Source organism: Microtus oregoni, unplaced genomic scaffold (assembly GCF_018167655.1).
Source record: "Microtus oregoni isolate MIOR12 unplaced genomic scaffold, Mior012 000009F_ref0000495, whole genome shotgun sequence".
Classification (NCBI taxonomy): Eukaryota; Metazoa; Chordata; class Mammalia; order Rodentia; family Cricetidae; genus Microtus; species Microtus oregoni.
This window is the reverse complement of record NW_024543068.1, coordinates 41,036,220-41,052,077: the sequence shown is the minus strand read 5'-3', so window position 1 is coordinate 41,052,077 and position 15,858 is coordinate 41,036,220. Positions and strand designations below refer to the sequence as shown.

The 15,858-nt window shown below is 43.3% G+C and overlaps 1 protein-coding gene across 1 annotated transcript; it reads right to left on the bottom strand.

Annotated features, from left to right (window-relative positions):
* Nucleotides 1–2,197: 2,197 nt before the first annotated feature.
* Dtd2 (D-aminoacyl-tRNA deacylase 2) lies at nt 2,198–14,211 on the bottom strand. The gene is made up of 3 exons (XM_041658717.1): nt 14,099–14,211; nt 11,480–11,549; nt 2,198–6,975 (listed from the first exon to the last, which is right to left on the bottom strand). The coding sequence occupies exons 1-3, from the start codon at nt 14,207–14,209 to the stop codon at nt 6,650–6,652; spliced, it is 507 nt and encodes a 168-aa protein (XP_041514651.1). The 5' UTR covers nt 14,210–14,211; the 3' UTR covers nt 2,198–6,649.
* Between the last annotated feature and the right edge of the window lie 1,647 nt (nt 14,212–15,858).

Genomic DNA, 15,858 nt, shown 5'->3' with positions numbered 1-15,858 from the left:
TTGTTTGTTTTGTTTTTTGTTTTTACTGTTTGGGGGCCCACCACCCAGCTCCCAAATAAATATATGGAGACTCATTCTTACTTATGAATACCCTACCTTAGCTTGGCTTGTTTCTAGCCAGCTTTCAAACTTAAATTATCCCATTTCTCTTTAAGTACGTTTTGCCTCTGGGCGATATACTTTCTTTATTCTCTATATCTTTCTTTCCTTCTTACTCCCTGGCTGACTGTTGGTTTGGTGGCTGGCCCCTGATGTCCTCCTGATGTGGGAGTGTCATATATCAATCTGGTGATTTCATTGGTTAAGTAATAAACAAACTGCTTGGGCTCATAGCTTAGAACATAGGTGGGTGGAGTAAATAGAACAGGATGCTGGGAGGAAGAGGAAGTGAGGTAAGACGCCTCAGACAGAGACACCATGCCCCGCTTCCGGGCAGACACACGTGATGAAGCTCTGACCCAGGATGGACGTAGGCTAGAATCTTCCCTGTATGACCGGTTCTCACAGATTATTAGAGATGGGTTGATCGGGATATCAGAATTAGCCAGTAAGGGCTAGAGCTAAAGGGCCAAGCAGTTTTAAATGAATACAGTTTGTGTGTTGTTATTTCGGGTAAAGCTAAAGTGCGGGCAGCTGGGGTGCTGGGGACGCAGACCTGCCGCTCCTATTACTACATCCTCCTCTCCTTCTCCTTTTCTCACTTCTTGTTCTCTCTCTTTTCTCGAGCCTAGATTTCTCCTATTTATGCTCTCTGGCAGCCCTGCCTATCCCTCTCCTGCCTAGCTACTGGCCTTCAGCTCTTTAATAGATCATTCAGGTGTTTTAGACAGGAGCAGTAACACAGCTTTACAGTTAAACAAATGCAACATAAAAAAACCAAGACATCTTTGCATCATTAAATAAACATTCCACAGCATAAATGAATATAACACATCTTAAACTAATAATCCACAACATGGACCCCCTTTCCCTCACCAAATCCTAGTCCACTCAGGCCCTTTGAAGTCTAGCATCATTCAGCAAATCCCTCTTCTGCCATGACCAGTGTCCTGCACTAACACCCACCTGAAGATCTTGGCCATTGGTGTCTATGCTGCTTTCAAGAACTCAGTCGGGACCCTCTCCTGGGGGCTCAGCTTCTCACATAGCCCTCAGATGCCTAGTGCTCTCCTGAGACCCCTGCCCACCCTTCTAAAGCCTGAGACACACATGCTCTGGCTATTTATTGTACTTACCAGCTTTTAATGTCACCTCCAAGGACTGCTTGGAATTCCAGCTCACTGGCATTCAGGTGGGATAGAGAAGGGTTTGCCGCTTCCTGGTCCCTCTGGCACGCACAGCAGGGACCACAGGAGGCTCTACAGAGCTCAGAAGAAGCTTTTGGGACTTAGCATTCCTCTTTCACACTAATGTTACTGAGACTTGTCGTGCAAGTGTCAGGGGTGGGGACCCGCATTACGACTCCCCAGAAGGGAGCCAGTATCCTCTCCACCTTCTAATTGTGTGGCTAGGTTTTATCTGGAGATCTGCTTCTAATTGTCTGGCTAGGTTGTATCTGGAGATCTGCAGGCTCCTGTATCCTTGGACTCTGACGCCCTCAATGTGTCTTGCCCTGGCTTGCTGCTCACCTGGCATAGGGATCTTCTTCCTTGGGGAATCCCTTCTCTTCCTGAGCTTGTGAAACTAATTTATTCATGGTTAATAACTTAAAAAAAAAACAACAGTTAAAAGTAGGACCATGTGGTTTGGTGATGCATGCCTTTATTAATCACTTGAGAGACAGGGAGAGGAGTAACTCTGTGAGTTCATGGGCAGCTTGGTCTACATAGTGAGTTTGAGGACAGCCAGGGCTACACAGTGAGACCCTGTCTAAAACAAAAAGGATGATATTTATCTCAGAATTTACTGTTTGAGTCACATACCACACAACTGCTTTATTCTGAGATGGGTTGAGGGGGATTGCTAACAAAGCTTGGTGCGTCAGAATTCATATTTGTAAACACAATTCACACACTCTTGTTTCATAGTTTATTTTTAGAAAGACTCAGATATGTTTCCTTACATGGTACTTCTGTATTTTAAGGATATTTGCTTTTTTGAACACTGTTTTATAGACAAAACTTTTTTGTTTTGTTTTTATTGAGCTATACATTTTTCTCCGCTCCCCTCCCTTCCTCCCCGCCCCCTCCTACCCTCTCCTGTGACCTCCTACACTCCCAATTTACTCAGCAGATCTTGTATAGACAAAACTTTTATACAAATACAGCTGCACTATAGTAGAAAGACACTACAGAGTGAACCCTGAGACAACACACGAGTCCTTTGCCCTCCAAATAGCATTCCTCTGGTGTCTTCTATTATAGCAAAACAAGGTGCAGCTATATTTAACTTGCTTCCTGTAGCTCCAACCTTTATAACTAAGAAATTCACTGTGCATTAACAATATAACTGAACCAACATCAAGAGTGTTCTGGCCACTGGCACACCGCCACTGCTGCCTCACTGAGAACTCCCAAGCGTGGTAACAGACGCAGCAGTGTGGCAAAGCTGTAGGAGATAAAATATTTAGACTGTATGCTGTCTGCCCACGCTATTCTGCCTCTCCGTGTTAATATACTCTTACAGTCCAGAAATAAAAAGTACTCAATCTCATAGTACATCATAGGTTTCAAAATAGTACAAGTCTAATAGGAAGGACGATGGCAACAGAAATTCCCGTGGGGCTGAAAGAGACTGCCTGAGGCTACAGAGCAAACGGCGATGGATTTAGAGTGGAAAAGAGGGTAATGAGGTAAGCGTGCGACCTGGAAAATGGTGCTAGACCCGTGCTAAAGGTGCTCTGAGGACAGTTGTGGGGGGAAAGTTTTGAAAGGTGAGCTGGAGCCCAGTTACAGAAGAGCAGGCCAGGTGGGGTAGGCCAAGGGCTGCCAGGCCTGTCTGACGGACATATCATGATGGGACCCACAAGATGGAAGGAAAGAACCTGCTCCTGCAAGATGTCCTTTGACATCTTTGTGGCATACATACCCCCTCCGCCAACTATAAATAATGGCAAAAGAACAGAACAAAACCCCCTGACTCCAGCCTTAGAAGTCTGGACTTGGTTCTGAGTGATGGGTGTGGGATTCTGGTGAGTGCAAGAGTCATCTGGCAGGAAGATTGGTGACCAGACAGACCTTGACTCTAAGACTGATTTAGAACTGCATTCAACAGATTCCCTTGGTGAGTCTGGGACAGGTGAGATATTATCTTCTACAAAAACTTAAGAATGCTTACTGTTGCAAAGACTGGTGGTTTGAATGAGAATGCCTACCACAGGCCCATATGTTTGAATGCTTGAACCCATTGGTGGAATTGGTTGGGAAGGATTAGGTGTGGCTTTGTTGGAGATGTGTCGCTGACAGTGGCTTTGAGGTTTCCAAAGCCTATACCATTCCAATTCTCTCTCTTCTCTCTCTCTGCCTCATGGTTACTATCTCAATACGTAAGCTCTCAGCTATTGCTCCAGCATTATGCTTGCCTGTTTGCTGCCATCCCACCGCGATACCATGATGGTTGTAGAATAATCCTTTGAAACTGTAAGAAAGCCCCCAATAAACTATTCTGTAAGCTCCCTTGGTCATGGTGTCTCTTCACAGCAATAGGAAAGTAATGAAGACAGATTTAAATTGTTCTATGATCTCTGAAAACTTTTTTTTTTTCAAGACAGGGTTTCTCATTATAGCCTTGGCTGTCCTGAAAATTGCTCTGTAGATCAGGCTGGCCTTGAACTCATAGAGATCTACCTGCCTCTGCTTGCTGAATGCTGGGATTAAAGGTGAACCACCACTACCCATTCTGAAAACTCTTAACTTTTAGGTTCACAGATCTCTCTTCTGACCTTACTTAATTTTTCTTCGAATTTTTCTTTAGTAATTCCAATTGTTTTTCATATTTTGTTTATTGGCTGATTTTGTGTCTGGGTGCACAAGTGTCACAATGTGCATGTGGAGGTCGGAGGAGAATTTGGAGTTGGTGCTCGCCTTCTGCCACGTGAGTCCCAAGAATTGAACTCAGATCACTAAGCTTGGCAGCGGGTACCTTTAGCCCTGAACCATCCTGCTGGCCTCCTGTTTATGTACTGAAGAGCACCTTTGCTCAATGATGCTTCTTGTCTTTCTACTTCTCTGCTATCTTTAAGAGTTTTTGGCCTCTTGGACTTTGCTCTTTCTTTGCAGTTATTACCCAAGGTTCTGCCTTATGAAGAGTGTCTGTGTTAATGATCAGTTGGCTCCACACTGACAGAATAAAAGTTACCAACAGCAATATCAAATACTACAGCATTCTCTGCCACTTGTCTTGGAGAATAGCAACCACACTGTTATCACAAGAGAATGTCATATTAATTTTTACTCTTGGTGATCAGAACTCACTAGTTGATTGACTATGTCAGGAACCTTAACTCCAACCTCAATGTGTAGACTTTGTCCTGCACATAAAGAGTTACAACAGCTTCTAAGCCATGCAGTACCATAGACAGACATGTTCTAGAAACAGTGCCTTGAAGACAGCTTGCAAGAAGGTATATGAGCTATAGGTTGTGGGGCTGCAGAGATGGCTCTGTGGTTATGAGCACTGAATACTCTTCTAAAGGAGTTGGGTTCAGTTTCCAGAAACCACATGGTGGCTAACAGTCAGGTAATAATTGTCTCTAACTCTAATTCTCAAGGATCTGATGCTGTTTTATGGGCTGTATGGGCACTACATGCATGCCTCTGCCCTTCTTTTTATAATTTGAAGTAAGGATAAAGGCACGTTTCAATTTGCTTTATTTATTAAATGATGTGTGTGCATGTGTGCACATGCTTGAATACAGGGCAGAGTCCTGGAGCTGGAGTTACAGAATGCTGAGAACTGCCCGACATGGGTGCTGGGAGCCGAACTCTGGTCTTAACCACTAAGTCACCTGCTCAGCTCCCTCATTTTACTTTACATGAATGTGTTCCAGACATTAAAACCACATCTGTTGCATCTTACATATATTTTCCACAAGTGGTTCCAGGATTCTAAACGGAAAGATTAAAAACATTTAAGCGGTCTTGGGGAGATAGCACAGAGGCTAAGACCATGCATTGCTTAACTCAGGACCCCACATCAGGCACAGTCACCTGCATCTCTAGTTCCAGGGGAGCTTCTATTCTCCAAGGGCCCCTGCACTCATGTGGACATACCAACGGACAAACACATACACACACATGAGCATGTGTGCGCGCGAGCGTGCACACACATACACACACAAAAGAAAAAATAAATCTTTGAAAAATATTTAGGAAGTATATTGTTTGAAACATTCTATAATCTTAGAAAGAACAAAGGATAAGGTATGTATGTTAGGGGCAATTTTGTTCATGCCTAATTTAGTAACTAAACCAATGAACCAGCAACAAGTCTCAGTGTAAGTCAGAGGAAGGAGATGACTCTTCCATGGTGGATGACCTGGGGAAAACAGCATCTTTCTTTCTATAGTGCTATCTTCATTATAGATATGAAAATTAAATGTGTATATTGATGGGTTTTTGAGCCCCTTGGACAAAAAAAGCTATGAAAAGCAAAGGTTAAGTAATTTCCAAATCTATAATTTTTCTGCTTACCCCCATCTGTCATTGTTTCTAATTATCAACCTTCCATGAACTTGGACTACCTTTCTCCACAGGTACCTCAGGCGGCTTTGTGAGGAGAATTCTTGAACTCCATGTAGAGCTGTGAGTCAGCATTTTACACAGGCATAAAACCAAGATGATTTAAAGTAAGCAATGTAATCTTTTTGAAAGACATGCGCATGTCCTTGAGAAGATTTAAGGAAAACTGGGGTTTCTAAGCTTATGAATAGTTTATCACATTTCAACAACTGCATTGTGAATCAATAAAGCAGAAGTTAAGAATAATGAGCTCAAGTTATTGATTCTCAAGTTTCAAAATAGAACAGTACAGGAAAGCTATAAAAAAGGAATTTCGGGCATGTGTGCAAGAGGAATTTAAAATGTCAGAAGAGGCCAAGGGACACCTAAGACACCAGGAGAGTCCAGCAACGTCCTCGGATGTCTAAGTCTGCTAATTAGAAATATTTAATTTTCAATTTAAAAATACCTTGGAGTTTTTAATATTTATCTTTACTTTTTATGTATGTGTATGCCTGTGCAGCTGGGAGCCCTCCAATCCCCCAGAGCTGCAGGTTCAGACTGTTAGGACCCATTGTGCTGGGCACTGAGTCCAGGGCCTCTAGGAACAACAAAACCTCTTCACTACCGAGCCATCGCTATGCCACTGTTTCCAATCTTAAAAACATATTTTAAAGTCAAGGCAGAGGGGTTTGTAAAAACCAGTGCTGCCTTTTATAAACGACTCATTTATTTTCCCAGTTTCTTTATTTTTTTGAGGCAGGCTGTCCTTGACTGGCTAGGTAGACCAGGATGGCCTCCAAGTGACAAAATCTGCTGTCTCTGCCTCTGAGCGTTGGGATGGGATTAAAGGAATGTGTCACTATGTCCATCTTGGATCCAGGATTTTCTTGCCTAAACATGTTGCAGATCTGTGCCTTCAAGAGGAAGGGGACCAAACCTAAGTCCAGTCCAGTCCTTTTATACCAGGAGGCAGTCATGGAGAGAGTCTTTCAAAACTCAATTAGGTGCGTGTATGGTCCATTGGTGTCCAGCTTTAACACTTGCCTGTTCCCGTAAGTGCCGTGCGCCACTACAACCCCCGCTTCGGCACACTTGCTGTTGGCGGCCAGGGCTTTCTCACACAGACTCACGAACTGGGAGTACAGTGCCAGGCCTTCCTCCTTCCCGCAGTTAGCGTGATACTGCATGTTTTTTCCTTTCACCCTGCCCCCGAGGGTGGCTTGAGGGATGATGAGGACGTCGCCGGGCAGGTCCAGGATGGAGACATGCTTGCCGTTTTCTGTCTCACTTAATTTCACATTTAACAGCGTATTAACTGGGCAGGGAAAAAGGTAAAATATTTTGAAGTGAAAAACAAACATGAAGAAAATCATCAGTGTTTTACTTGTTACTAAGTTTCATATTTAAAACCTAGTCTCTGGGGCTGGAGAGATGGCTCAGCGGTTAAGAGCATTGCCTGCTCTTCCAAAGGTCCTGAGTTCAATTCCTAGCAACCACATGGTGACTCACAACCATCTGGAATGAGGTCTGGTGCCCTCTTCTGGCCTTTGGGCATACACACAGACAGAATATTGTATACATAAAAAAACCCACCAAAAAACCCCTAGTCTCTGTAGGTTTAAAAGGATTTCACTAAATGGCACAGCCCTAGAGTGCGCATGTGCGCACATGCGCATATACACACACCGCAGAAAATTCTGAATTTCATACAGAAAATACCAAGGTGCTTCAAATCTGACCCAACGATCAGGCTCTCCCACACACAGTTCATCCAGGAAGGTCTACATTCAAAGAATTAACTGTACACTAGAACCCTGAGTATTGCTGTCTCTGGGGAACACGTGAATGTTTGTTTCTCTGATCCTTTTATTTCATAAGCAAATACCAACTGGTTCAATTCCATTATAAACCAGATGATTTTGTAATTTCACAATTTAAGGCAATATTAACATGGCCTAACATTTTATAAACAAGGCCTATTAGGGAAATGCAAATTCATTATTACAAAAGAAAAGTAAACAAAAGATACAGAGCCACTGGCAGCATAAATATATATGTGTATCTGTATGTGTATATGTATATGTGTATACAAGGGAGGCTGGAGAGAAGACTTGGTTGTTAAAAGCTCTGACTACCCTCCCAGAGGGCTGAGATTTGGTTCCCAGCATCCACATGGCAGCTAACAACAGTCCCTGACTCCAGTAGCCAATGCACTATTGTGGCCTCAGCAGGCAACACACTCACACACTTACGTGGAAGACAGGCATATGTGCAGGCTATTATACAGAAAAACACTGTTTTGAAAAGCCAAAAAAAAAAAAAAAAAGAAGAAGAAGGAAAAAAGAAAAAAAGAACAGGTAGTAAAGCAATTCTGTAAGCCTCACACTCTGAAAGGCATACTTTCACCTCAGGCAGACCGATCTCTGAGTTCCAGCCCAGTCTGGGATTCAGAGACTTATTTAAGGCATGTTTTCTGGTCTGGTTGATTCCACTACTACACACTCTGTAGCAACCATCCATAGGGACTTGGTTATGATTCTACTCTACAACTCACGGTAAAAGCAGCCAATTCCTAACCTCTGCTGCAAGTCCCGTCACTTCTCAATTAGCTAACATCTCTCTTGAAACACCTTTGTAGTCTTTGTGCGGAAGGTCTCTACTCACAGCCAGCGGCCCTGCTGACTACATCTCGGGAGGACAGGAACTCCCAGAGCACGTCACTGCAACCAGCACTACTACTTAGCTAGCCAGGCCTCAGGCTTTGGCAGAGTGAGTTAACAAGTGTGGGTTAACAGCAATGAGCAGCCATACCATTTTTATTATACTTTCACACACCTCCCTCTACTGGCTGTGACTGAGAACTCACATGTCTGCACGTAAAAATAAATACAGCACAAAGACAAACAGAAATGAGATGATATTAATAGCATGTTAGAAACTTAAAGGATGTAAGATGGGTTATTAGATTCCCCAGTGACACAGAGATGAAATCAAGCTTTGACAGACCCCCAACCTACTTTTATACTGAAGATGAACTGAGGAAGAGTCTATACACTTCTATGTTAGTTAGGGTACTTCAGACTTCATAGACATAACTGGTTATGTCCATGAAGGTCTGATCCATGAATAAGTATGAAGTGGGCTTTAAGAGAACCTCATCACACCAGTTCACTCATGGACTAGAGAGACGTACAAACTAATCTCTCAATATATGTTGGTTTGTTAAACTATTTGCTAAAAGACTTAGGGAAGGTATTCTCTTTGTTTTCAATAGTCTTACACACATGTTTAGAGGGAACTCATAAAGACAAAGGTAGAAACATATAGGTTTAGTCACTATAAAACAATGCAGCTTGGGTTTGGTGGGTTTACTTTACCCCACTGTGCTTAAGACATCATAAGACAACTTTGCAAAGTCAATCGTTTTTGTTTGTTTTGTTTCTTCAAGAGAGGATTTCTCTATGTAACAGTCCTGGCTGTCCTGGAACTCCCTTTGTAGACCACGCTGGCCTCAAACCCAGAAATCCACCTGCCACTGTCTCCTCAGTGTTGGAATTAAAGGCGGTGTTACCACTGCCTGGATACAAATGACCAGCATCTTATTTTGTATTTGAAGCATCTTACTACAGTCCTTTGGCCAACAAAGATGACCAAGGTAAAATACTAATTTAGGCAAATGAGCAGAATGTTTGACACCTCCACGTTAGGACCTGAGAAAGACCTCTAGCACAGGAGCTGCATCTCCTTTTCTTAAGCCTACAAAGGCTCCTTATCCCCCAGATTCAGATTTCAAGACTATGAGTTACTCGCTTTCCATCCCCACCTGTTTTCATGCCTTGACAAAGTTGTCAAGCAAGTCTGATATACCAGTGTAAAGTTTCCTTTGACTTTTTGACTAAGGTGTTGTCAATGGGCTATCTGCCTGCGAGTTCCATTTTCATTGCTCTGATCTTGTCTAGATTAACTTCTGTAAGCTCTAACTATCTGTTTGTATTGTTTTTCCTTTGGTGACATGGCCAGCTCTCTTGTTCAGGCTGTCCTCCAAGCCCAGGATCAAGGGATCCTTCGGTCTTAGCCCTCTGTAGCTAGAGTGATAGGCACATGCTACTGTGCTAAGCTTAAATTACTTACTACTCTGACTAACATGTGCCGTATTTTACCAATGAGGAACACATAAACTACCCCTCAATCTTAGGAATAGTTCCATTATCTCAGGTTTATTTCTGAGCATAATCTTTGAACCAAATACTGCCTTGTAACAGCATGTGACATGATTCAGTCCATCTGAACCCGTGGAGTTATCTATCACAAGGAATGTGCAGGGCGTGGACCGTACAGGATCCTGGAAAGCTGCAGCAGCTAAGTCAATGCTTTGTGATCCCTAAGCATTTACTCTGTTTTCTCTACCCTCAGAGGAAGTGTGGCCGTGATGACACTAAGTCTGGTTCAAGAACCGGGAGAACTGTATTTATATATTGACACAATAACCTACATAAATGGTTGCCATACATTCTCCTATATCAATGACATAAGGCTGAGTTGTCTGGATTTGACTGGATACACATGTTGTACATACATGGTCATCTACTGCCCCATTAGGGATGCTCTTATCTGATGGGGAGAGGAACGGGACCATGGGGGATAAGGGGGACAAGAAAGGGTAATGGGAAGTAAATAAGGTCAAAATACATGATATACATCTACAGAACCTGTCATTCTGTAAGATAAGTATTAACACACACACAGTTATGGGGTGTGGTAAAGAAAGCAGCACAGCATTTGTTTGAACTCTGTGGCCATCCTGCTCTCAGAACCTTCCGTGCTCTGGGCAGAAGCGTGTTCTGCATATGGGGTTATGTGTCTACCTTCTAAATCAGTCTACAACCACCGCAATGCTGTGATATTTTCAGAGTTCCACCATGTGCTCATGTGCATTCTTTAAATTTTACAATAAGCAATATAATTATTACACCAGCACAATTTAGGATCATGCTTCTTGGGGCTGCAGAGATGGCTCAGTAGTTATGAGCACCTGCTGCTCTTCCAGGGAACCTGGGTTCCAGTCCCAGCAGCCACACGCAGGTTGCAACCCCGTCATGCAGTTTCCAGGGGATCTGATGCCTGCTTCTGGCCTCTGAGGGCATCATGCATGTATGTGGTAGACATACATGCAGGCAAAACACCAATACATATTTAAAAAAGAAGAGAAAGAACCACCCATCCACCCACCCACCCCATGTTCCTGGAGCTGGGCCTGCAATTACCCCAGAGGTGTAGCAGAAAGACTGCACACTCAATGCCCTCCTGAGACAGAAGGAACTGAAGGTCAGCTGGGTAAATTGTCAAGACCTCGATTTAAGATTTTTAAGGAAAAAAAAAACTAGTTTACAAAGAATTAGGTCTCATTATGGCTTTTTTTTTTTTAATTCCAAATGTTCTTGTTTGGATGTTAGTTGTTAAAAAGGCTTTCATGCAGTGGTGGAACAGGTTCCACTTTCTTAACTTGCTCTAGGCCCGGGAAGCAATCCCTAGCACAACCGCAAAACAAAACAAAAAAGTCAAAATAAAGTAAGTTACGCTTCTCAGCTGAGGTTACAGGTCAGCGGCAGAGCACTTGCTCAGAGGGTACTCATTCGAGGCTCAACCCCAAGCCCCTCAAACCAAAACAAAGTCCCACCAAAGCCAGCACAGTGGTGTTTGCATTCTGCTCATATGCTCACTGACGGCCTCATCTTTGCACCTTTATTCATCTTACATCATAAAGCGTATGAACCCGATACCCCACACCCCCTCACCGGGAGAAGAGAGAAAACACATACCCATCTTGGGAAGAAGCTCTTTGTCCGCCCCCTTGAAGAAGCACACATAGATCACTAGGCCTCTCTGGATCTGTGAGAAACCGCCACAGGAGTCTACATTAGGAAGGGGTCTACAGAGGATTGGTGCAAGGGGAGACGTTTCACAGTGTTTCCAAGTGTGGGGTTAAAAGTCAAGGGAGAAAAATAAAAATCATTTTGAATTCTAAGTAAATCATGGGACACCAAACTCTGTCTTGAGTTTTAATCACCATGATTATTTATTTCGGCAGAGCTTTCAGCCAGCAGCCTCCACACCAGGCCAGGCTGACAGGAACAGTCTGCTTGCAGGCTGACCTATCCAACGCCAAGTGCATTTCCCTTGTACCACACAGGGCTGGTGACTAGGGGCAGGCTCATGGATGTCTTTTGATGCTCCTCTTTATTTTCCCCTAAGTTGTTTATTTAAAGAGAGCAGTATTTCAGATTTCTACAAACTCCAGGAGACTGCTTTTTCTGTTACTGTGGCTAACGCCTTAAGTAAACCCAATGATTAGGCCTTGAAAATTACATTTACGCCAATAATTTTATATGAAAAGGTTGGTTGTTACCAGGGATATACACTTATTCATTGTATGTAATGACTTGGTTATTTTTTACTAGTTTCTGTAAGACAGACTACAAGAAAATAAAAGCGGTGCTAAATGACTTTGATGCTACTGTTGAAGAAATAGCTGGGGCTGTGATTCCACGTTAATCTGCGTGACTCCAGGCACCTCACTTGATTCAGGAGCAGCCACAAAGATTAAAGGAGTTAATAATTGCACACTACTTACACAGTGCTGAGTTCACAGTAAGTCTAACACAGGTGTTTATCAAACGCTATATAAAAATAAATTTAAAGGCAGAGGCACAGTTTACTTCACATTTTAGCTGCCAAAGCATCTTGCATGCTTCGTACACGACTGGGACTCAATTTAAGAGCTAGTGGCATTAACATTTAACTATATCTTTCTGGCTCTGTTGACCTAAATGGTTTTCTGTGTAAGTATAGCTCTGCATTCATACTTGAATTACCTGCAAAAATATTTTTCTTTAATTACGTGTCTGCACGTGTCTGCGTGTCTGTGTACAGTGTCGGATGCTTGTCAAACCTTGAGGGGGTCATCAGATCCCAGGGGGCTGGAGTTGCAGGTCGTTGTGAGCCAGCATGTGTGCTGAGAACTGAACTCGGGTCCTGCTCAAGAGCAGCACTTGCTCTCAACTGAGGAGCCATTTCCACAACCCAGCAGGCATTTTTAAAAAAGGGCAATTGTACTTCCGGAGCAATAGGCGAGAACCTCCAATCCCATCTATGGCTATGGGGCTGGCAAGGGTGTCACAGGTATCTATACTATTAGAAGTCTCTCCACTAACAGAATCTTGAGCTCAAGTCTTCCACTCAGTCACATCTGGTACCTGGATGCCAGAATCAAGTATCTAGTTATGACCAGAAATACCCACTTCCTGATCACAGCGTTACTACCTCCGAATGTTATTTTCTTTGAATTTCAATACTAGATCTTAACTTGCGACCTAAAAATCCCTCTCTTCAAGTAAAAAAAAAAAAATATTTCGCCTGAAGTTTCATTGGTATACATTACAATACATTGGAAAGTAGGTAATTCCCACTGTGGCTTTAAAACGTTCAATTCCCAGGGAGGAAAACATCCCTCTGGGACAGCCAAGTCTACATGAATAAAACCAAGGCAAGGTAACTCTTCAAACAAAATGCTATTTAAAAAAAAAAAATCAACTTTGCTAATAGACCAGAGTACAGGAAGACTAGCTACTGCTCAGCTCTCTGATGTGTGGGAGGGAAGGAAAGGCCTTTGAAACACCTTTTAAATTCTATAAACACAAAAGGACAGTTTGGAAGGCTGCAGTAAAATGCGATTCTGCATCAGGCAATGTGGGGGAAACAAAAATGACAAAGGATGGACTCTAAATGATTGAGTTTGGAATTTATCATACCAAACGGCAACAATTAAAACAGGTATTTTTTTTAGATATAAATAAATTTTCAAAACCGCAAGGAAAAGCCCTAACACAAATACGGAAGAAAAAGAATTTGAGAAAAGGGAGATGGCGAAGATACTGGAAGATTGAGTGATTTATTATTTATTTACTTAAAGGAGGCTTTTCTCCGCGCAGTCCTGGCTGGCCTGAAACTCGGTTCGTAGACCTGGATGGCTTTGAACTACCTCTGCCTCTTGAGTGCGGGGATTAAAGGCAACGCTGCCACCACACTCGGTGACATTAGAGTTTTGAATGCTTGGTTTAAGGTCACCCATATACACTTGGTTTAAGTTCACGATGACAGATCTATGCGATATGAAGCCTAATTTAGTGGAGGTGAATGAGATTCTCTAAAAATTCTGAGTACAGTTCGGCGGGGCGGCTTACGCTGTTACCCCAACACTTAAGACAGATATAAGGCAGAAGGAGCATCCTCAGGCGGAGAGGGCTAGAGAGCCACCAGGAGCCACTCCAAAGTGACATCGAGGCCGCCCACTAGGGTGAGCAGACGGAAAGGGACACTCTTCCTCCCAGGAGAGAAGAGAGAAAGATCAGCACCACGGTGAGAGGAGGAACGGGCATTACCTCCACCCACTGCGCCGCGGCGTCCCCGTCGGCCGGGCGCACTTGTAGATGAGCGTGCAGGCACTGCTGCAGAAGCGCGCGGGCGTGCACCGTATTGCTGCCGTCCGCCATGGCTCGGCTCCGCACTGCGCATGCACAGCGCAGGCTCTGCCCGTCACCCGTGGCTCCGCCCTAGAAGGGCGGGGCCTCTGCCGGGCTCTGCTGTGTCCTGGTTGTGCAGTTAAACCACAGCGGGTCCCTAACCGGAATTCCCCCGATAAGCGAAAGGGTTTGTGTTTAGAGAGACTTTTTTTTTTTCTTTCTTAATCGCATCCTAGGATATCTTGATTTTGGTTTGTTTTTGGAGGTAGAGTCTCCTGGAGCCGAGGTTGGTGACGGTAGCCCGTAGTCGAGGCTGACCTTGAACTCCTGACTCCTCCAAATCGCTGGGATTACAGGTGTGCACCCCTCCCCCACTCCCTTCGCCCCTGCTTCAAATGTTTCGAAGAAACATTTTTCACTTGAGAAAGCTTAGGTTTCTAGATGTTGAAAAAAATGTATGTCAGAGTTAAATCCATTCTGTGCTCATTGTAAGGACAACGAGTGAAATCAGAGACAGAATTAAAGCTGTGGGTGGAATAGCCTTTCACAGTGGTCACCTAAGACTAGTGGAAAATCATATTTACATAATGATTCATAAAAGTGACAACACTATAGTTAGGAAGTAGCAACGAAAATAATTTTAGGGTTGGGGCCTCCACAATACAAGCAACTGTGTTAAAGGGTCACACCATTAGGAAGGTTGAAAATCAGTTAACTAGAGCTAGAAATCTCTCAAAAATATGCCTTGTCCATTCAATAAAGCAGTGCTGTTTTCTGTATCAGAAATGCTTCAAAACATTCTGATTCTGTAGTTGCAGAAGGGTGTTAATAAGCTATGTGAATGCACTTTTGGAGACCAATTCTTTATTATTTATTAAATTTTCATTTATTTTTATACACTTTAATTAAAATATAATCACATCACTTTCCTCCCCCAATCCCTCCCGAGTCTGTTCCCTCCATCTCCTTCCGCTTCCTCCCACTTACACTAATAACCTCTTTTTTTCAGGGGTTGTAGTCACATATATGCACAGATATACGAATACTGCCCGCTGAGTCTGTTCTCGTCTTGTGAATATGGTTTCAGAACTGATCCCTTTGAATTGGGTGACCAGTTAGGGGGCTCGTTCCCAGGAGATGTTAATTCTCTCTCTGTGGTCCTTAGCTCCCTGTAGTCCTTTGTCTGGGGGTGGAGTCTGCTAAGATGTCAAGTTGCCTTTGTTCAGGCTTCACTTATGCAGCCATTTCTATAAAAGGGCGTCTCACAGCAGACATCCTGGTATTCTGACTCTTACAATCTTTCTGCTCCCTTTTCTATCTATTATATAGATATGATGTGATGTAGATATAGCCATTGGGGCTGGGCTTCCCACAATCCTTTAGTGCCTGCACTGTGTCCTGCTGTGGCTTTCTGTGGCGGTTCCCATTTGCTGTAAAGAGAGGATTCTATGATGAATGTTGATAGTTACACATACTTGTAGGTATAAGGATAAGGTTTGGAATCATGTTGCTTTGGTAAAGTGGTATGTAGTAGACTCTCTTCTAAGACCTATGGCCTCACTACCCCCTGGAAAGCTGGCTGGGTTCTAAGTACCAGGAATGATTTCCCTCTTGTTGAGTAGATCTGAAGTTCAATTAGACAGTTGTTGATTAGGACAGACTTGGGAATGCCATTTATC

Bases quoted from the DNA above. Each gene is read 5' to 3' on its own strand.
- Dtd2 (XM_041658717.1), bottom strand. From the start codon at position 14,209: ATGGCGGACGGCAGCAATACGGTGCACGCCCGCGCGCTTCTGCAGCAG. The intron at 11,550-14,098 runs GTAATGCCCGTT...GGTTTCTCACAG, and splicing joins CCGCGGCGCAGTGGGTGGAG to ATCCAGAGAGGCCTAGTGAT. The intron at 6,976-11,479 runs GTATGTGTTTTC...TTCCCTGCCCAG, and splicing joins AGAGCTTCTTCCCAAGATGG to TTAATACGCTGTTAAATGTG.